Raw genomic sequence first — 20,445 nt, forward strand, 5'->3', positions numbered from 1 at the left:
CCTCCAAACCTAACCCTCGCTTCCTCACACTCGTCCAGCTTACCCTTCTCGTCCCTGTCTGTGCTCTGCATCAGCCCTAGACCACGAGGCTCTGCAGTCGGCCTGTTGACCACCTGTCTCGGATTGCACCCTGGTCGCCTCCGCTCCGCCTTCCCGCCGTCCCTAATCGGAGCCACCTCTTCAACTCTGCCAATTGCTTCCATTCTCCAAATTCCTCCATGGGTTGATTCGCGATGCTCGCTTCATTCGCCTCCAAAGGCCCCGCAGCCACCCACAACCACAAGACTCCGCCCTCCGAAAAGTCCCACAGCGTATCCGGCTTGCCGTGGTATCTCTTTGGTGGCCTGCGCTCTCCGTCTTCTGCGTCGGCTCGAGGTCCAGAATCCGAGCCCGACATCTACGCAAGAGACGATGTCTTTGGCGAAATTTCTCTCATAGATTTCCTCGAAGTCGAACAGAAGCCCGCATTTGTTGTCGATTTGCTCGCCAGAGCTTTTAGCGCACCCGACATTTACTCCACCGTTACGGCCGAGGCGAGGTCGCTGCCTATCATCTACTGCAATCCGTTTCTTTTGGACGTTCCTGGTCTCCTTGATATCATTACGGGCAAAAAGAGCGCGGATCCTTACACTCAACCAGCATGGGTCACTTATTCTGTGCTCCGAGCATGGATCATGGACGACGGTATGAGGGAGTGGGCCCCTAGGAGGAAAAAGAGTTCGATCGTGTATGGAGGTATGAAGTGGACTGCAACAACTGTGCGCAGGAGGTGGAAGATTGTGGTAGGGGATGCGTATCGCCACGAGTCGGATATCACCTGCTACTACACAAACGTGGTGTGGGCAAACAAGGCAGTAGGATCAGTGGCTACAATCAACGAGACGAAGCAACCGGAGCCTCCTCAAGTTGCGACAATCCCGGACAGATCTCTCGACAAAGAGGCGGACACTCAATCCCGGACAACAGAGACTGCAGACGAAGCCGCCAGCGACGAGACGCCGAGGGCAAAGACTACCGAAAGCCCGCCGCCTGCCCAGAAGCCACAGATTCCTGCGATCAAGACGATAAGAAGGCAGAGCTCTCCCCCGCCGACTAGCGCTGTGCCAGTTACACCTGGGACTAGCACCAACATCCGCCAAAGCTCCCTGGCAGCGAGCGTCCGTTATGACTGGACTTGCGAACCACCACCCCCTAACCTTTCACCACACGTTCAGCTTATCAGGAGTGTTGACTGGGCCTCTACACCCTTGGGGCCCATAAGCAATTGGACACCTGCTCTCCGCCACATGGCAAACTTGCTGATGGCCTCCCCAAATCCTGCCATTCTCTTTTGGGGCCCTCAGTTGAACATGCTTTACAACGACCAATACCTTCCTCTTGCTGGACAAAAACACCCAAAGCTCCTTGGAAGCGCGCCCTGGGTTGGATTCAGCGAGGCGTGGGATGACTTTGAGCCATTTTTCAGGACTTGCGAAGAATCTGGTCGCGGAGCCATGGTGGAGAACATGCTACTCTTCCTCAACCGTGGAAATGGACCCAAGGAAGAAATGTACTGCTCATTCAGTTTTACCCCGGTATTGGAAGAAGACAAGGTTGTCGGCTGGTATGAAGTGGTCTTTGAGACGACAAAACAAATGATCACCGAGCGGCGAATGTCGACACTGCTCAAGTTGGGCGAGATTTTGGCCACCTCAAAAGATCTCAAGGCTTACTGGCACCATGTCCTGCAGGCACTGTCTACAAACACCCACGACATTGGCTTTGCAGTTCTCTACTCGGTCCAAGATGCAACTGCCGAAGGCCATGTTACAATACCCGACTCAGCTGGCCCAAAGAGGTACGACCTAGAAGGTGCTATTGGAGTACCTGACGGGCACCCGGCGCGAGCGACTCCGGTCGACGTCTCCCAGGGCCGAGACGGTTTCACCACGTATTTCCGCAATGCTGCACAATGCGACGAACCATTGTTGCTCCGAGTAGAGGACGGAACGCTGCCTGAATCACTCGTACAAGGAGTCGAGTCTAGAGCATGGCATGAGCCATGCGACTCGGTAGTTATCAGCCCGATCCGACCAACGACGGGCCATGCGCTCACCCGCGACACTGCTGTGGGCTTCCTGGTGATCGGTCTCAACTCCCACCGCCCATACGATGAGGAATACCGCACTTTCATCAATCTACTCAACCGGCAAATTACTACATCCATGGCGTCGGTGCTGCTACTCGAAGAAGAAACCAAGCGCGGCCGCACGATAGCTGAGCAAGCGGCCTACGACCAACACAAGATTGAAGAATTACTTCGCCTGCGCACAAAAGAGCTGGAACAGAGCGAGTTGCAGCTCAAGCACTTTGCCGACGGCGTGCCGACTGGCATCTTCGTCCTTGAATTCACCCCTGACAACATGGCCGGCACCTACCGCTACCGCAACGAAAAGTGGTTTGAGCTGACTGGAGATACGCGCGAGGATACTGGAAGTTGGCGCTCACCCCTCTGGCAGCTTATGCACCCAGACGACGTCCCAGCTGTCCAGGTTGAATGGAAGAAGCTCATGGAAGAGAAGGGAGAAGTCTCATTCGAGTTTCGCATTCCAAGGTCCAAGGTCAATCGCGTACCCAAACCGCCTGTCGATGAGAATTTCCCATGTACCTGGATCTTGTGCTGTGCTTTCAGTATTGTGACCGAGGACGGATGGCTCAGGAGTATTGTTGGAAGTGCAACGGACATCACCGCTGTGAAATGGGCGGAGGGTATTCAGAAGAGGAGGATGGAGGACGCTCTGGAGGCCAAGAGACAGCAGGAGAATTTCATCGACGTCACGAGCCATGAGATGAGGAATCCTTTGAGCGCAATCATGATTTCTGGTAAGTCCACTCGAAAGCCGTTGTGCGCAAACCAGTCCACTGACTTTCCAAAGCCGACGACATAATCACATCGTTACGCTCTCTCGACCCAAGTTCCGCAAACTTTCAGACAATCATTAAAAATAGCATCGATGCGGCGCAAACAGTGTTACATTGCTGTCAGCATCAAAAGCGGATAGGTAGGTCCTCAAAATAACACATCCCTGGACCATCTGACAGCGAGTAGTCGACGACATCCTTACCATCAGCAAGCTAGACTCGGGTCTATTCTCCATCATCCCAGTCAAGGTAAACCCAGTCAAGCTACTCGAAGATCTTTCCAAAATGTTCGCCGGCGAATACAACGCTGCCGGCATAAAAGCCAAAACCCACATTTCCGACTCATTCAAAGTCCTCGACATTGACAATGTCATCATGGACTCATCTCGCCTAAAGCAAATCCTCATAAATCTCGTCACCAACAGCATCAAATTCACCCAATACTCTCCAACCAGAAAAATCAGCATCAGCATTGCCGCTTCTCGGGAAAGGCCTACACAAAGTCCTGAAGGAATCGAATACCTGCCTCTGCGCCGCCAGCGAGAGGATCTCACCCTCCGCCGCGAATGGGGCACTGGCGATGCATTTTATCTCCAATTCTCCGTTTCGGACACTGGATGCGGCCTCAGCGTGGATGAAAAGAAGCTGCTCTTTATGCGCTTTTCCCAAGCTCCGCGCACAATGGTCCACTATGGCGGCAGCGGGCTCGGACTGTTCATTTGCCGGGAGCTGACGGAGCTCCAAGGCGGCGGAATTGGCGTCGAGTCCGAAGCTGACCGCGGGTCGACATTTGCATTCTTCGTCAAGGTGCGGAAGAGTGTTGAGCACGAGCTGCATCTAGAGAGTGGGCCGGGCGCATCGTCGGGAGAGATTGTCAAGGTCAAGACGCGGGACTGCGGCGAAGATGTCGATGTGGAGCCCACCGCGCAACGGCAGAGTCAAAATCTTGAACAGGCATTTGAACAGCCACTGGTGCAGAGGAGAGATGCCAGGGCACCGAGCGTATACACGCCAGTCGAAGCACTCCCGCTGCATCCTCAAAACTCACCCCCTGAGACTCCACCCGTCACCTCCTCGGCCTCCAACACTAACCCTTTCGACCCGTCGTCCTCGCCCGAATCAGCCTCGAAACCGTCATTATCAACACCAGCACGCCCCGTCCGACCTGCGCCAACTCCCTCGCAACCATCCTCAACGCGCAAGTTCACCTGCCTCATCGTCGAAGACAACAAAGTCAACCAATCCGTCATGTCCAAAGGCCTCGTCAAGCTCGGCCACACCGTCTACGTCGCCAACCACGGCCTCGAGGCCCTTGAGTTCCTCAAAGGTACCAAACTATGGCGGCACGACACGCTCGTTGACGAGGCATCGCCCAGCACTGGCAACGGCGCCGCCCCCTTGACCCCTGAAACTCCCGGCGTAGAGCACCAGCGCATGCTCGCGCCGCACAGCGTCCCGGAGCAAGTCCTCTTCACGCCACCAGGCGACAGCAACGACAGCGACAGCGGAAACCCCCGCAGCGAGAGCTCCGGCCTCCTCGGTCCACCTGCTCCCCGTCTCCCTCACCAGGACCCAACCAAAACCTCATCCACCACCACAAACACAAACACAACAGACGACGACCTAACAGTCGTCCTCCTCGACGTCGAGATGCCCGTGATGGACGGCCTGACGTGCGTCCGGCGCATCCGCGAGCTGGAGCGCGAGGGGCGCCTCGTGAGCGGCACGGCGAACCCCATCCGCGTCATCGCCATCACGGCCAACGCGCGCATCGAGCAGGTGCAGGCGGCCATGGAGGCCGGCATGGACGACGTCGTCAGCAAGCCGTTTCGGGTCGGCGAGCTGATTGCGAGCATCGAGCGCTTGGTTGATAAGGGGAGGGTGAGGCCGGTCGAGGCGGTGGCGGAGGCGGGCGTGTGAGGGGAGGGGTTCGGAGTCGAGGTGGCGGAGGGAGACGGGGTGGTGGGCCGACGGGGGAGTGGAGGGAGAAGAAGAAGGGGCAAGAGAGAAGAACAGAAACTATGGCATCGACGGCAAGGTGGCACGCGGTGCAGAAAAAAGAAGACGACCCGGAGGAAAGCGCGTGCGGATGTCTGTCGCGGCAATGACGGCGTTCATTTTTGATTTCAAACCTATACGTCTGCGAAGCAGCAGCAGCAGCAGGAGGAGGAGGCAAATTCTCTGGCGTGGCACCGGCGTACGATTGTAATGATACCCGTTTTTCTCGACACCACACACCAAAAGGCAGCAAGCAAAAGTAAGCAAAGAAGGGGGTAAAAAAGTAGTTCGCATCTGATGAATGGACTCATGTTCAACTGGCTGTCTTTGAGGGTTCATGTGTCTTTCCATGTCTCTTGCCTCACGTTGAGAAGGAGGTCGAAGTGGGTAATGGCGACGCCACAGTAGTTGATGAAAGAAATTCCAACTTGAGCTCAGCTTCAAGTTGTCGCATACTCGACATGTGCGCTTGAATTTGAATGCTCCTTATAACTACCCGTCAAAAGAGAAAATTATCTCCATGTTCAAAGCATCAAGCGCTTGAGCACTCCACGTCTCCACGTTTTCCGGCTTGGCGACAAAGATTCTTGGATTAGCAATTTCTTTCGTCACCCAACCGTGACGCGAAGTCCGTCTTGTGGCATTGAAAGCTTTCAAAGCTCTCCCCCCCTCCCCACAACCAGAACGTCGAGCACTGCAACTCTCGAAGAGAAAAACGAAGGATGTGAGAACATAGGACATATGCTGGTACTATCCCTGTAGCTACTCAGATTGATACCCAGCCATCTAGCAACGTGATTCTCGTCATACTAGTTACCCCATTCTCAGCAAAACGTCGCAAATGAGCAAACATCTTCGACCCGATCAAACGGCATGTCCACCTTCTCGCCATCAGACGCCCACTCACTGCCCTGTTCTCAACCCCGCACTCCCACATCTCACTCATCCCCTAGCTTTCCAGCGCCAGATCCGCCAACTTCCTCCTCAACACGCCCTCCAGGCGTCCCCCATCGCTCTTCCTCCCCGCACCCGCCAATCCCACCGCCGCCTCCCCCCAGACCTTGCACTTGGCGTCATTTTCCGCGCAGTAAAAGTCGACCGCATGGTTATACGCCGTGGTGGCGAGCCACTCGAGCTCGTCTTGCGGGTACAGCGAAGACGACGACGAGGGGGAATGCGTGGAAGCGATGGACGTGGCCTGGTGGACGCAGGAGAGGGCAATGTCGTCTGGCGACGACGACGACGAAGAAGAAGACGCGGCAATGCCGTTGGTATTAGAAGGAAGCAGCGAGGGCGTGGCGAGGGCGAGTTGGAAGAGGCAGCGCAGCCAGCGGGAGAGGTGGGCCATTTCCTTGTGGACAGTGCTGCTCGCATCGCTGCGGTTGAGCTGCCAGCTGGCATTGATGATGCGCTGCAGGACATCGAGGATGCGGCGGCGATGCTGCACCGTCGAAGGGAGCGGCGGCGCCGATGCCTCGTCGCTCGGTTTGCTGTCGTGCTTGCACAGTTCGGCGTGCACGTTGAGTGCCAGGTCGGCGAGGGTCGCCAGGTGGTGCGCGTACCACGTTTGCTCTCCTCCTCTCGTCTTGTGCGCCGAGTCGTGGTCGAGGCATTCGGCGAATAGTGCGTCCAGATTGTCCCAATTGTGCGTCTTGAGCGCGGCTTCTAGCTCGTGACGCAGCAGCTGGGCACGCTTGCTGAAGAGGTCGGCCCGGGATGCGTCGCCCAGGTCGGATACGCGCATGTGTGAGGCGAGGAGGGTACGGTATGCTTTGGAGTGGTGGGTAACAGAAGCGTAGGCGTTGATGGAGTCGGGGATGGAGTCTGATGAGCGAGCCAACACGACAGAGCTGGAGCCGGCGATGAAGTGTGCAATCAAAAGTCGTAGGGTGATGTCTGCTGGCATTAAAGACGCTGCTTCTGAAGACTCTGTGTTCTGGAGTAGGCTTGTGAACTTGATGCAGCTATCGAGGAAAGAAATGAGCCGCTCGGGATGCATCGAGGCGAGATGCTTGACGCAAATGTTGTAAATGTTGCGCGAGAACCACTCTAGCTCTTCCTTTGGAAAAACGGGACATCTCTTTCCCCCTTCGCCTTGTTTTTGCTTGTCTGCTTGAGATGCGGCACCGTGAAAGAGGTTTTCCAGCTGGTCCATCAAATCGTCATGGGGGGAATTCGGTACTTCAATCTCATTGACGAGCATCCGAGCAGTGCAACGCAACAGGGCTGGCAGGTGGACACCAGACGGAGGGCTGTAGTCGTATTTTTCCAAAACTTTTTGAAGCGCCAGGATGGTCGACTGCTTGTCCTCGGCTCCTTGAGCGTCCATGACACAGGCATAAAGGATGGTAGCGTCTGCGCCCGACTGAGAACAGACCACATCAAGACATTCCGCAGCAAATGGTTGATCATGTTCTTGAAGGGCCACCTTGTACATGAGCAACCGCGTCAGGGGCTCTTTCCTCCCTGATTCAGACATCTGGAAAAACGTTTCTCGAGCTGTGGTCCAGTCTCGTCGTGCAATGGCGCAGAGAATGCTCTTGCGTGCAATCTTGGCTTGATTTTGTTCGCCAGACTTGGCAAATACAGGATGGAGCGCCAGGCGAGACAACTCCTCTGCTTCCTGATGATGTCCTTGCTTGCAATATCCCTCGATCCTTTTCCACAAGATTGTTTGAGAAGCGTGGGTTGCGGGAGCAGTCAAGGGTTCACCCATGTACTGATTTGCATGGTCAAGCAATTCCGAGAGGGCCTTGGTGTCAGGCTGATTGCTTTCGACGGTGACCCATATTCTTGTCATAATTGCTTTTTCGATCCAACTCTTATTTTCTTGTTCAAAGAGTCGTGAGTAGAGCAATCCGTCCAGGGCTTTCAGAGCAAGTTCCGGTTTCCATTTAGTGAGCCGATGGATATGGTGAATGATAGTCCTAAAATTTGGGTCTGTAAGAACAACCTGTTTCATCATGCGATCCAAGGCATCGTGGTAATGCTCAGCATCTGGAGTTTCTTCAGAAGTGAGAAGATCGAGTCTGAGCAATGATACGACCATCGGGTCCCCGTTGTTCATCTCCAGCATATCAATCAGACCGCTCGCCTTTTCTTTTGCATGCGGGCTTTTGAGTTTGAGATGAGCCTGAATCAAGTAGTTGAGCACTGCAAGACGCAGCTCACCAGCGTCGTTTGTCAGGGCCTCGAGGCTTTGCTCGCCGATGACATTGTAAGCCCTGTCGAGCCATTTGACAGCCTTTTCACATTCTTTCCTTCGCAGCTGATCTTTGCCGATTTCAAAGAGGATATCTGTAAGCATCTCAGCGGTCTCGGGACATAGTCGCGATGGGTCGAGCCCGCTCTTGGAGTAAAAGTATTCTGCAACGTCGAGTTTTGATTGCTTCCAAGCCTGTTTAAGCCGTCAGCCTCACTAAATACACCTTGAATGCTTTGCAACCCACAAGCGCAGTGCGCAGTATGAAATACTCTGCGCTTAGCTTCTCGTGTATTTCAAGGACGTCTGGATCCAGATTCCGGCCACGATTTGCGATTTCCTGCTGCCAGTATGCTGCACGCTCCAGAGCTTTGAGGCAAGCATCAAAATGCCCCTGTTCGTAGCAGAATTTGGCGGCTTTGAGCGACACCCTCAACACTCTGATCGAACTGTCCAGGGAGTTGCCAGATCTCCCGCCCGTTTGTGCAGCGTCGAGCAGGAGGACGGCGAAGACGCGTATAAGACAAAGTAATCTTCGTCTGGATTCATTCTTGCTGGCCGATTCGTCGCGAACTAGTCGAGTGGAAGAATTCCAGAGCTCCGAGCCATGGCGGTCAAGGAGATCGGCTTTGGATGCGAGCAACGGGGATGCCGGCAGTGGGAACTTGTCTACATGGGCTTGCAGCTCCTGTGGAAGATTTGGAGGAACAGGCTTAGTGTGAAAGCGACGTTCGAGATTGCTGGCGAAGGCTGTGCGCAACGCGCGTGTTAGTGCTTGCTCAATTTGTAGAAGTGGAGCCTTTAGATAACGAACAGAGAAGCGAGGCTAAGTGCCTCTCATCCAATTGACGATTCTTGTGAGCAGGATGCATGCTGAGGGGAAAGGGTTGCGTGGATGAGGGTGGAGAGGCGAGAAGTTCGTGATGTGTCGAAGGTTTGGAGAGGGTGTTGCCCATGAAAAAGTCTGGACCAGAACAACGACATCCATGCGGTCGCGCAACCGCATCCGTACAAAGCGCAGTGCAGTGAATTCCAACTTGTGAGGGCGAGGGTCCGGGAGCTGTCATTGCTACCAGGTAACGTTCGTGTTTCTCTCACCTTGGACTGCACATGAGCTCTGTCGGCCACGACAGAATTCAGTCTGTACTTAGTTGGAATTCAGACAAACCAGTAGATGGACCTCCCCCTTACAAGCAGCTATCGTCAGGGGTGGCAGTTATTCCATTCAGCGCAATCCGACAACACCAAAGCAAAATCAAATATTGACAAACAGCCACCCAAGTTCCTTTCTCAACCATTGACCCATTCCCTTTTGTCTACATTCACAAAGAGTTGGAGATGAAAAGTATGCATGCACCATAAACGACCGAGTTATTAAACCTCGTCGTTGTCGGTAATAATAGGCAAGAAATTCCCAATGATTAGGGATGGGCTGCACTAAGTCAGTTGCGAAACCCTGCACCAAATGTTCAAGACTTACATATCATAAGCATCGCGCCGAATTGTAAAAGAAAAACAACAACGGATCTCGGGTGTCTTCGATTCCGGATCAGGATTTTTCAAGAGGCAGCTTGTCAGGATAGCCTTTTGCGAGCTGTCAAACGCAATGGCCCCGAACTTCTCCCAGTAGCTGACGAGAGATTTTTCCTCGACAATCTCGTGAAGGGATGTCTTGCCCTATGACGCATTAGCGCTTTTGACGAGAACTTGAACGGTTGAATCTTACATCACGCAGGTTCTCTGTTGGAACTTTGACCAGCTCTGCCATTTCATTATTGGCCCGGAATATCTCGCCTGTCCTCCTCCAACAGCAGGCTGGGATGGCCATACTGGCAAAGACGCGATCATACTCCATTAGACATCTCTCAAACCACATTTCCACGCGCACAAGCTCGATATCGGTCAGCGTTTGCACGCGCTCTCTGAATTTTGGCCGGAATCTGTCCATGCAACGGAGAATCTTTTGTCGTGATGTTGGGTGAAACTTGCGCTCCATGTATTGGTATAACCGGGCATACCCCTTTATATAATTGAATGGCTTTAGAAGACCGGCGTCAAACTTGGCTTTGAGCAACTTGTTCATGCGCTCTTCTGGCGCGTCGGTGCCAGCAGGGTCGGCAGCAGTCATGTAATAGACTTCGCGAGCCTTGTCAAGCGGGAAGCCACTCGGTGGTCTCGAAATTTGGTTTCCAGCTTGAGATTGCGCAGGTTGTTGTAGTTGACTGTTTGGCTGGTTGGGAGGCGGCATCGAATTGGGGCCCGAAAGTATGTTCATTGTGTTTGTCAAGGACTGATCGGGGAGAGACGGACCCTGCGGTGTGTCGTCGCCAGTGTACATGCCACTGTCGTCCAAGAAACTAGCGCTCAAAAAGTCGTTGAGCAGGTTGTACTCGTTGGAAGCCTCGCTCGAATTGAACATGTAGGATGGGTGAAAGGCATGCATGTCCTGAAAGTTGTTCGGTGCGCCGAAATTCCAGTCATTGTAGTTTAATACTTTATGGCCCTCGTGTTAGCACATTCATGACCAGGGGAAAAGGTCAATGTCACGTACAAGACTGAGAGTTGCCAACCAGGTTGGGGGCTTGTGCCGCAGAGACAGGCGCAGGCTGAGCAATCGAAGCGGCGTTTGAGATGCCCTGAGGCACTGGAGGCGGCGCGACGGCTAGCCCTGCATCTTGAGAGTTGTTACGCTGATCTATCGTGCGCATTGTGCCATCGGAGCTCGCAGCAGGGTCCAACTTTTTCGAAGCTTCCGCATCTCCAGGGGCTCCTCCCGGCGGCTCAGTCGTCTTTTGGCGCTTTGCGGGCTCGCGTGGTTCATCATGGCAGAGATGGCCAATATTTCGCTTGATACACCTGGTACACGGACGCTCCTAATAGCACCCAAGGCGCTGCAGTCAGCGCGTGCATGTTGTCTTCCCGGCGCATTGGGCTCGGACTTACGAGGTCGCATGTCATATGCTGTAGACACACGGATAGCATCATAGTCAGCATGTCGTGTCCACCTACAGCTGCGCCTAGCCAACATACGCTTGCGCCCGGCGCGGGACAACAGCAAAGGGTCGCGGCGGCTCACCGAACGTCTACAATAGATGCATGCTAATCGTCCAAAGACGTCAGCGAGACTCGGGCCACATTGCAGATTGGAGAGTTCCGTCTTCAGCTAACCATGATTGACCTTCCTCCGCTTCTTTGTAGAGGTTTGGTTCTTGGACCCAGCAGTGCCCGCGGCTTCGGCATTCTTCTCAGTGTCGGGCCTCGAGTCTTTGGACGGCGAAGTTTTGCTGGCGTCGGCGCCCTTGTGTTCGGATTCCCGTGACGATGTCATGACCGGGGGCGTAGCTCCATTAGAATGCTTTGCGGCGGTGTCTTGTGTAGCCTCAACCATCGAATGGGGTTATAGAGCTCGGAAAAGACTCAGGTGTGGATGCGGATCGGAACAGCGCCGGCGCAGGCGCATACGGGTCTTTGTCGGGAGGGCGCGTCAGAAGCTGTGGCGGACACATGGAAACGTCAGGTCGACGAAGCCGTGACGGTGAGGACGAGGACGCGCGTGGGCGAAGATGAAGCCTTGGTGAGCTTCAAGGTTTGGTGCGGGAGAGATGCGGGCGAAGGCGGGGGCGTGTGATGGCCTTCCCTTTGCGCCGACCGGCGCTTGGCGCGAATTATCTACCCTCGTACCTATCCTTTGCTCATACTCCAATCCATGTTCTTTTTCCGATGCCACGAACTTGTACAAGCACCCATTGACTTTGTCACGACATGCGCGGCAAGGCTGTCGCCCGTACCTTGCGCCGGCCAATCTCGCACTGCATCCAGCCTGCCCTCGCAAGCCTTCAGCCCCATGGTCAGCACTCGCTTGCCCACCATCAAAATAGGAGCGGCTAGAGAGATGACTGCTCCACGTGCGCGCCAACTGCGTCTTGCAGCAATCGCTGTAAACCAGACTGTGTCACCGTCATCCTGTCTGCGACATGTGCGTTGAGAACAACGATCAATTTGAAATAGCACAAACGCTCAACTCCATGTCCGTATCCATCCGTCCTAGTTATCAATGAAGGGTATCATAGCGGTCCGTCCTCAAAAACTCAGCTTGTCGTGATGTTTACGTGTCGTGTGCTTCGTCAAAGCTCCACCCAGTTCGGCGTATGCGTCACTCAATGCGATGTCCAGTCCTTCGACCTGCGCCGCATTTGTCCTCAATGAAGCTAGGTGTCCGCGAAGCTGCTCGAGCGAAGTTTCAGATCCTTTGTCAAGTGCAGCCCAATCGAGCTGCTTCTGCTGATCCAAGCCGCTGGTTAGATGCAAGTTGATGTCTCTCGGACCATCCGTTGCTCCTGTGTGCTGCTCTTTCAAGAGCGGATGTATCTTCACAGTCCGTTTCTGGAAATTCTCCTGGCTGCGGAAATCCTGCTCCAGGCCTGACAATAGTCGACGATCCTGTTGCAATCGCTCCCGCTCTTCTCTCACCGCGGCTTCCAGTAGCTCGACCGCATGCAATGCCGGGGTCAAATCGTTCTCCAATCCCCTGTTGTGTTCCACCACCTTGTCAAGATCAAATTGGGACTCTCCAGTCCGCGGTGGAAGCGGCACGCGAGGGAGCTTCTTCTCGAGATTGCGCAAAAGTGACGCGAGGTTGACTTCGGCCTCTATTCGACGCTTGTTGTCGTGGCGGTCCAATGTGACACCACGCTTTGCGTTGACCAGTATTTGGCGGGCTGCTTGCTGGGCTGGGATTGGAGCAGCTCTCCACTTCGATGCGATGGTTGATTTCGGAATGTTTCGAGTCTGTGCTTTCAAAAATGGAAACTTGATGCGCGGTTTCCGATCTGTTCTGGCCGAGGGTGTTGGCTTGCTCCCATCATTCGAGTTCGCTGTCTTCTGTTTCTTGGGCAGCTGTTGAAGCGAAGCTGCACTCAAATCTTCCTGAAGTTCATCCTCGTCGGACTCTGGCGCGATCTTTCTTGGGCGCTTCGTACCCGCCGCGGCCTTGCTTGCAGTTCTGGCGGTCGTCGAAGGGAGATTCAAGTTGGCGGGCAGTTGAGGATCGTTGCGCCCCCGCTTCGCCTTTGCGTTGGCGATTGCTTTGCGCGGGCGGCCTGGTTTTGCTGGCATGAGGATGCGATGGGAGACGCGATGTGGTGTTTACGCTGGGTTGACCATCTGCAACGGAGACGCGTCTCGCCAATCGGACAAGAGATCACGTGCAGCGGCGCAGGTTGTGCGCCACCCATCATCGCGACCTCAATAACCTTCACTCCAGCAGCAAATACATCCTGACCCGCAGGAACGATGATGATATGAGAATGCTTCGGGCGTTTCCCCGTGCTGCGACGCCTCGTCATGTCAGGCACTGGTTACGCGCCCCCATTTGTCTCACGGAAAACTGCAGCTTGCGACGGCCGTACACGTTACCACTTCGTCGCCTTTCAAATATTCGGCAGTATTCCTCCTCTCCAACCGTCACAATCATGGAAATCTTACCTTCTCCTCCTGGCGTTGTGGCCGAGCTCCGGAATCAAATGCCCAAAACAAATGGGGAAAATTCGTTCCGGTTGCGCTCGTACCAGACCGAAATGGTGGAGGAGAGCTTGAAGCGGAACATCATCGTAACTGTACGCTAAGCTTTTGATGTTTGGTTCCAATTTCTGACTCGTGTAATAGATGGATACTGGAAGTGGTAAAACACACATGTAAGCTCCCATAAAGTCTCTCTTATGTTACAGTACTCATCCACAATTGTTTAGTGCCATTGCTCGATGCGCCGCCGAGCTAGAAAGCTGCGATCCCAGCAAGGTATGCCAGCCCAAAGCGCCTCATTTCAAGACAAGTCCCTTACGCAACGGACAGATTGTATGGTTTCTAGCTCCAACCAATCCTCTGTGCAGCCAACAAGCCCGCCTCTTTGAAGAAAACTTGCCTGCCTACCAACTTCGCCTCCTCAGCGGAAATGACAACGTTGATGCCTGGAGCAACCAAAGTGTTTGGGATGCCGTCTTGAAAAACGTTCGCATTGTCGTCTCTACGCCTCAAATTTTGCTTGACGCGCTCGGGCATGGATTTGTCAAAATGAGCGGGATTGCTCTCCTTGTGTTTGATGAAGGTCTTAACATTCTCTAACTCTTGAGATCCTGGATGCGATGACTGACTTCAACAGCTCACATGTGCAGAGGCAAACACCCTGCCAGCATGATAATGCAGAATTTCTATCACTCGAACAATTTGCTTGACGAACCGCCATCTCTTCCAAACATACTCGGTTTGACTGCTACTCCAGTGCTCAACGCCAGCGCCGACAATTTAAAGTATCCTCGGTTCTCTTCAATATGATCTCAGTACTAATAATATCCAGTATCATCGAGAAAGCTCTAAGTGCAATCGCTGTGGCCCCCAAAATGCACCGCACAGAGCTCATTCAGTACACACACAAACCTGAACTCCTTCGGATATCTTATGACCCATCTTTTTCAGAGCCTACCCAAGGGCCGCCCGCACTCATTGCCCTCAGCCGTGCGTACCACAAGTATGACATTGAGCAGGATCCGTACATTGTTTCGCTCCGCAAAAGGTCTCTGGAGCAGTCTGGCTCCTCTCAACAAAAGACCTTCAACGAGTTGACTAAGTTGCTGCAAAATCGCAAGACTTATGTTCATGAGCAACTGAAACGGCTATATCTTCGAGCTCAACATGTCTTCGACGAGCTGGGAGAGGCCGCCACGGACTTCTACTTGAGGAGCGTTATCGAAAAATTTGGCAGATACGTCGAGACCATGCGCATGAACTACACGGATTGGATGGATGAGGAGGGAGAGTATCTGAAAAACATCTTTTCCAAGATTGAGAAATGTCCTCCCAGTACATCTGAAAGCATCCCACCGAAAATGGAAGCCTTGGTCAGCTTCCTTGTGTCTGAAGCTCGACCCGAATTCACTTGCATCATATTTGCCACAGAACGAGCGACTGTGGCTGCAATGAAATTCGCCCTGGACCAGAACTCTCGGACCAGAGGACTATTCAACATTGGTACTTTTGTTGGAGCGTCCATGTCAGGCAAACGCAAGTCAAGTCTGGCACTTTGTGATCTGGCCAACATTAAGCAGCAAGAGGAGACTCTGGACGACTTCAGGATTGGAAAGAAGAATCTCATAATTTCGACGAGCGTACTGGAAGAAGGCATCGACATATCAAAGTGCAACACGGTCATTTGCTTTGACGAACCGCCGAACATGCAGTCATTCGTCCAACGACGCGGACGCGCACGGAAAGAAGACTCCAAGTACGTCATCTTGCTTCCTAACGATTCACCGCTGGTGAGTCATCCGGAAGAGTGGATGCGCATAGAGGAGGACATGCAACGCGTCTATCAGAACCATTCCCGTGAAATCCAGGAAGCAGAGGACCGGGAGCATCAAAGTGAAGAAGACCATTTGTATCTTACATACCACGTCAAGAGCACAGGGTAAGTCCACCTTTACGTAGCCCTCATCGATTTTGGATTCGACAAGTATCTGCAGCTTTGACTGACACAAATATCTAACCAGAGCAAAAATGCCTCTCGAACAAGCCGTTCCGCACCTTTTTAGATTTTGTTCCATACTACAAGGTCAGTCTCAATATGTGGACACAAGACCCGAATTCTCCTTTGAAAAGAATGACAAGGGTCTTGTCACTGCCTCCGTGGATCTGCCAGTGACTCTCGAGACCAAACTGCGCCACCACAAGAGCGAACGCGCTTGGATAACAGAACGAGCTGCAAGAAACGATGCAGCACTTCAAGCATACAAGGCCATGCATCAATCTGGGCTTGTGAACGACAACCTTATCCCTCTCGCCATAACAAACGACCTTGAGCCTTTCGAGAATGCCGACGACAACCGCTATAGAAACACTCCCTCTATCGTTTTGATTTCAGGGAGAGAAAATCCATGGTTGGAAATTGCTGCTCACATGAAACGACCTGATGTGAAGCAATGGTCTCGAATCAAGATATCCGTTGAAGTGAATGGCGAAGATTTCGAAACAGTCATGTCAATCCCGGCGGCCATACCAACTCCCTCCGAGCTCAACCTGTATTGGAACGGCAATGTGTCGTACAAGGCGAGGTTTGAGTATCTGGGGACTGCAACCTACAGCCCCGAGGAGGTCGAGTCTTTACAGGAGTCAACGAGCGCTTTGTTCACATCTTCCGGTATTGGGATCAGTGAAAAGCATGACGATCTGATGGTCCTGTTTGAAAGAAGTGGCAGCAAAGGTCTCATCCTGAGGGAAGGTCGGGCTTTCAAATGCCTCAAAATGCCCGCCGAAGAAGTTTATCAGGCCATTGAGAGCGGTGCGAACCCATCACTTGGCCTAGCAGAGTTATTATCCGACCCGAACAGCAAGCACACCGTGGAGAATTTTTCCCATGGCACAGAAAACACAGAAGGCGAGCCTCAAGGTTTGCAAGTCAGTCTGTGCCATTTCCAAAAGCCTGGTGGTACCCTGCTTAAGAACTCAAAACAACTTGCTCGGATGGGAAAGCATCAGATCGTGCCAGCAAGTTCTGTACTGATCAATAGCCTTCCATTGGGATACTCGATTTTGGCACGATGCCTACCTCCCATCCTGCATCAACTGGAAAGTCTCATGGTTGCTGATCGACTACGATCGACTGTCGTTGCCGAAGTTGGCTACAATGATCTCGAGCTTGTCCTTCGTGCGCTCAGCGCCTCTCAAGCAGAAGATCTGGACTATCAACGGCTCGAATTTCTTGGGGATACCATCTTGAAGTTCATCACGTGCGTCAACCTCATGGCTGACCACCTCAAGTGGCCAGAATCGTTTCTCACGAAACGGAAAGACGGTTTAGTATCGAACAGAGTCCTGACCAAAGCATCCCTCAATGCCGGACTCGACCGTTTCCTTAACCTTCACCCTTTTGTCCAAGAGAAGAAATGGCGTCTGCAATCTGCTTCGGAAATACTCGAAGAATCCGAGCTCACAATGCGCAAGGCTAGTTCGAAAACCATTGCGGACGTGGTTGAATCCCTGATTGGCGCAGCCTTCATCGAGGGCGGAATACCAAAGGCTTTGCGTTGCATACAGACTCTCCTCCCAATCAACCCTTGGAAATCCATAGATGAGCAACGCCTAACACTCGCTTCCTATTACACCTCGCAAGCTGAACTCCTCGCGAAGCCCATACATCTCGAACCATTGGAAGAGCTCTTGGGTTACAAATTTCGCAACAGGCTTATCCTCCTCGAAGCCATGACGCACGCCAGCTGCACCAACTTCCGAGGGGGTGCCACTGGCTCCTATGAAAGGCTGGAATTTCTCGGCGACTCGGTGCTGGACCTCATTGTCGGCCGGCGCATATTTGCACATGGGCAAGAGCTATCTCCGGGAACTATGCATGAACTCAAGACCACCGCCGTCAGTCTATCGATGCTCACTTTTCTGTTTTTCGAACGCACGCAGACGCGATCGCTTTCTCGTGTGAAGGTCGACAAGAATACAGGCGAGGCAGTGATTGAGGAAGAAGCCGAGCACAAACGGGTAGATCTCTGGCATTGGATCCGTCACTCTTCACCGGCTCTACTCGAATCACTCAGGACATGCAAAGCCAGACACGAGAAAATGCGCGATGCCATGTGGCACGCCCTCCACAATGACAAGTACTTTCCCTGGATATTGTTTGAAGAGGGGGAAATCGAGACCAAAGTTGCCTCTGACGTCTTGGAGGCAATTATTGGTGCTATTTTCATCGACTCGATCCAAAATTGCACCCCGACTACTGGCGCCATCGACCCATTTGGGAATCCAAATGCTGACGACCCCAATCCCCTGACCAGCCAGACTTCCGGGTTAGCCGCCTGTGAAGACTTTCTTGGGAGAATCGGTCTTTTGGACATCCTGGATCGGCTCTTGCGCGACAAGGTCAATTGTCTGAATCCACGCGCTCGCCTGCTCGACTTTATACCGGCTAGCTTGCGCGATAGCCTCAAGTATAGGCCTGTTTATGACGAGAAAAAAGAGATCTGGCGGTGCATGGTCCTGCTCGGAGATCGTGTACTGGTTGAAGAGAACGCAATCGCAACCCCCAAAAAGATGATTGCGATACGAATGGCCTCAAACCTTTGCTTGTGGGTCCTGAATCAAGGAAAAGCTGCAGGCAAACGTGTGTACAACATCGGGAGACAGGCGACTCGTGTGGAGCTTGGGATGCAAGAAGATTTCAAAGAAAGCGACGACGAGTACGAGAGCGCGGTTGAAACTATGGACCTGGACCAAAATGTTTGGTCCTCGGACAATGAAGACGAGTTTTTCGACGCTGCGGATCCTCAGGCTCTACTTGACGGCTACGGGGAGAGCGAACACATTGACGAGCATGTCGACATAATCGGCCTTGTTGAAGCTTACGACTACACGGACGATGCGTTGTTGACGGAAGGAAGCATAACTTTCGCGGACACGAAGCAGTCGAAAGTAGGAGAGGATGCGGAAGAAGAGGTTGATGAAGAGATGGGCGAGGCAGCGGAAGAGAATGCGCGAGACGAGGATGAAGAGATGGAAGATGCTAAGGGGGAAGAGGTGAAGGATGTGGAAGAGCTGGATGATACAAAAGGCCCGAAGCCTACGAATCTGCTGGATTGGAGCGCGGTCTCGCGATCAAAAATCGCGAGTCTTCAAAACGATGCGCTGAAAAGGATGGAATATGGTGAGAAGTGGCGAGTTCGAGGCGTTGAAGGCTTTTTCCAAACGACAACCAAAGCTGGAACAGCCGCATACATCCGGCCAGGACAAACCAGCCTTGAACCCTCAAAGTTGAGGGAGCTAGCCAAATCCGCGGAGTTGAGGGATTTGCAAATCAAAGAAATTGGAAGAAAACTCAGAGCTTCGAGTGCTCCTCCTTCGCCTGATCGACCCTCGCTGTCGATTAGAAGAGCCTCCCCGTCGACCAGAAGGTCCTCCATGTCGGCCAGATCAACCTCCTCATCAGGCAGTACTTTCTCTGAATCAAGAGGGAAACGCAGGTTGAAAAAGCACATACGCAAATGTATTAGACGTGCGGAACGCTTTAAAGCAGAAGGACGCGAAGATTCGAAGCTGACCTACTATCTTGCCAAACACAACTCATTACCTTCATAAAAGGGGACAACGCATGTAGAACATCTGACTAGACAATGCAAGAATTCTCGCCTCTCGAATATAGCACTCCGTTGCTGTCATGGGAGCTCACAGTCCGCTATTTCATCATCACAGTCCCGTGTGATCAACTTCAAGTATTCTGGCAAGCAATCGATGCCGACAGCTGCCCAATTCTTTTCGGTCAATGAAGTGCACGGTGGCATTGACGCACGTCAACACTTTTGCCGCTCGGGCCAGGGGTTGGAGGCCATGGCAGGGCCTCAATCAAGAGGCAGCAATTTTGTCCGCCCCAGAAAGTAGGGAAATACTTCTTCAACTTGAGAAATGTCGTTTGGAACCCAGCTTTCTCGCGCAGCATAGCCTCCGTGCCGTCCATCAATGTGGCACTGCATCCCACAGAGACGATTCCCGACATGCGTCTCCATCCTTCAACTTGTACATGATTCACAAGACAGCCCAAACAACAAGACAAGAAAAGGACTCTGGATAAGCCAAGAAGTACGTAGTCATTGAATGTCTTGCCCATTTGTTTGTGATTTCAAGACATTGCAGCGCTGACAAGCCACACATGGAGGAGGGCGTGGTCCGTTGCAACCACCAAACGGCATTCAACTACGATGCATCTCGTAGCATGAATTACAGGCGTTGATTGAAGAGGCGCAAGGTAGGATTCGAGCTTGGAATTTTGCGCTCGACGCGATTGACCCCTTCGCAGACGTCGCAATCACCTTCGGAGTTGCGGTACCTATGTACCTTACCTTGCAAGGCATCTACTCACCACGCAAATCCCACACCACCAGTCCCATCCTCTCTCCCACCGCACGAAAAACCCACCATTCCCACTCCCCCCCATCTGTCCCTCAACATACGGAAGGACAGCCGACGCGGCGCCAACACACAGACAAGAAAACAGTACCCATGTATGTACCTATCCACCATGTCAACATTCGCTCGCAAACCGAGACTCGATTCCGAATCCCAAGCGCACGGAAAAGCGAGCTGTGCTTCGGATTCCGCGCCCAGCCAAACACAGCCGATGGTGCACTGGCAGGGCGCTGGCTGAGTAACGCGACGCAGCGCAACTCAATTGGCACATCGATTGAATTATTGCTCCTCGAGCTTTGTACATGGCGATTGGGTTGATTGACTGGGGTCTACAGCACTTGAACTGCATCAACTCGATTTCTGGCATGTCAGTGTGTACAGAAATTGGT

General features: G+C 53.0%; 6 protein-coding genes across 6 annotated transcripts; 2 read left to right on the forward strand and 4 right to left on the reverse strand.

Annotated features, from left to right (window-relative positions):
* Positions 1 to 8: 8 nt before the first annotated feature.
* BKA78DRAFT_376412 (uncharacterized protein) lies at positions 9 to 4,821 on the forward strand (the record flags this gene model as incomplete). The annotated part of the gene is made up of 3 exons (XM_066892822.1): positions 9 to 2,862; positions 2,916 to 3,041; positions 3,089 to 4,821. The coding sequence occupies exons 1-3, from the start codon at positions 234 to 236 to the stop codon at positions 4,819 to 4,821; spliced, it is 4,488 nt and encodes a 1,495-aa protein (XP_066749811.1). The 5' UTR covers positions 9 to 233.
* On the reverse strand, positions 4,806 to 5,431 carry BKA78DRAFT_303548 (uncharacterized protein). Its single transcript, XM_066887551.1, has one exon. It carries the CDS (start codon positions 5,191 to 5,193, stop codon positions 4,921 to 4,923), a length of 273 nt encoding a protein of 90 aa, XP_066749812.1. The 5' UTR covers positions 5,194 to 5,431; the 3' UTR covers positions 4,806 to 4,920.
* On the reverse strand, positions 5,402 to 8,849 carry BKA78DRAFT_359639 (meiosis protein SPO22/ZIP4 like-domain-containing protein; the record flags this gene model as incomplete). The annotated part of the gene is made up of 2 exons (XM_066892386.1): positions 5,402 to 8,296; positions 8,349 to 8,849. Coding segments are annotated over 2 exons (2,949 nt in total), but the record flags the coding sequence as incomplete, so codon positions are not given.
* Positions 8,850 to 9,321: 472 nt separating this feature from the next.
* Positions 9,322 to 11,261, reverse strand: BKA78DRAFT_20148 (uncharacterized protein). Its single transcript, XM_066883632.1, has 5 exons — positions 11,045 to 11,261; positions 10,653 to 10,974; positions 9,828 to 10,594; positions 9,582 to 9,778; positions 9,322 to 9,533 (listed from the first exon to the last, which is right to left on the reverse strand). The coding sequence occupies exons 1-5, from the start codon at positions 11,093 to 11,095 to the stop codon at positions 9,476 to 9,478; spliced, it is 1,395 nt and encodes a 464-aa protein (XP_066749814.1). The 5' UTR covers positions 11,096 to 11,261; the 3' UTR covers positions 9,322 to 9,475.
* Positions 11,262 to 12,181: 920 nt separating this feature from the next.
* Positions 12,182 to 13,216, reverse strand: BKA78DRAFT_349082 (CENP-Q, a CENPA-CAD centromere complex subunit-domain-containing protein; the record flags this gene model as incomplete). The annotated part of the gene is made up of 1 exon (XM_066890742.1): positions 12,182 to 13,216. One exon carries the CDS (start codon positions 13,214 to 13,216, stop codon positions 12,182 to 12,184), a length of 1,035 nt encoding a protein of 344 aa, XP_066749815.1.
* Positions 13,217 to 13,360: 144 nt separating this feature from the next.
* On the forward strand, positions 13,361 to 19,311 carry BKA78DRAFT_261426 (uncharacterized protein). Its single transcript, XM_066885425.1, has 7 exons — positions 13,361 to 13,716; positions 13,766 to 13,794; positions 13,849 to 13,897; positions 13,952 to 14,204; positions 14,259 to 14,406; positions 14,454 to 15,560; positions 15,643 to 19,311. Exons 1-7 carry the CDS (start codon positions 13,402 to 13,404, stop codon positions 19,229 to 19,231), a joined length of 5,490 nt encoding a protein of 1,829 aa, XP_066749816.1. The 5' UTR covers positions 13,361 to 13,401; the 3' UTR covers positions 19,232 to 19,311.
* Positions 19,312 to 20,445: the final 1,134 nt, after the last annotated feature.

The sequence above is a fragment of the Phyllosticta capitalensis genome, assembly GCF_038381095.1.
Source record: "Phyllosticta capitalensis strain CBS 128856 chromosome Unknown BKA78scaffold_1, whole genome shotgun sequence".
NCBI lineage: Eukaryota > Fungi > Ascomycota > Dothideomycetes > Botryosphaeriales > Phyllostictaceae > Phyllosticta > Phyllosticta capitalensis.

Bases quoted from the DNA above. Each gene is read 5' to 3' on its own strand.
- BKA78DRAFT_303548 (XM_066887551.1), bottom strand. From the start codon at position 5,193: ATGCGAACTACTTTTTTACCCCCTTCTTTGCTTACTTTTGCTTGCTGC.
- BKA78DRAFT_20148 (XM_066883632.1), bottom strand. From the start codon at position 11,095: ATGCTGACTATGATGCTATCCGTGTGTCTACAGCATATGACATGCGAC. The intron at 10,975-11,044 runs GTAAGTCCGAGC...GGGTGCTATTAG, and splicing joins AGCATATGACATGCGACCTC to GAGCGTCCGTGTACCAGGTG. The intron at 9,779-9,827 runs GTAAGATTCAAC...AATGCGTCATAG, and splicing joins CAACAGAGAACCTGCGTGAT to GGCAAGACATCCCTTCACGA.
- BKA78DRAFT_261426 (XM_066885425.1), top strand. From the start codon at position 13,402: ATGAGAATGCTTCGGGCGTTTCCCCGTGCTGCGACGCCTCGTCATGTC. The intron at 13,795-13,848 runs GTAAGCTCCCAT...ACAATTGTTTAG, and splicing joins GGAAGTGGTAAAACACACAT to TGCCATTGCTCGATGCGCCG. The intron at 13,898-13,951 runs GTATGCCAGCCC...CGCAACGGACAG, and splicing joins AAAGCTGCGATCCCAGCAAG to ATTGTATGGTTTCTAGCTCC.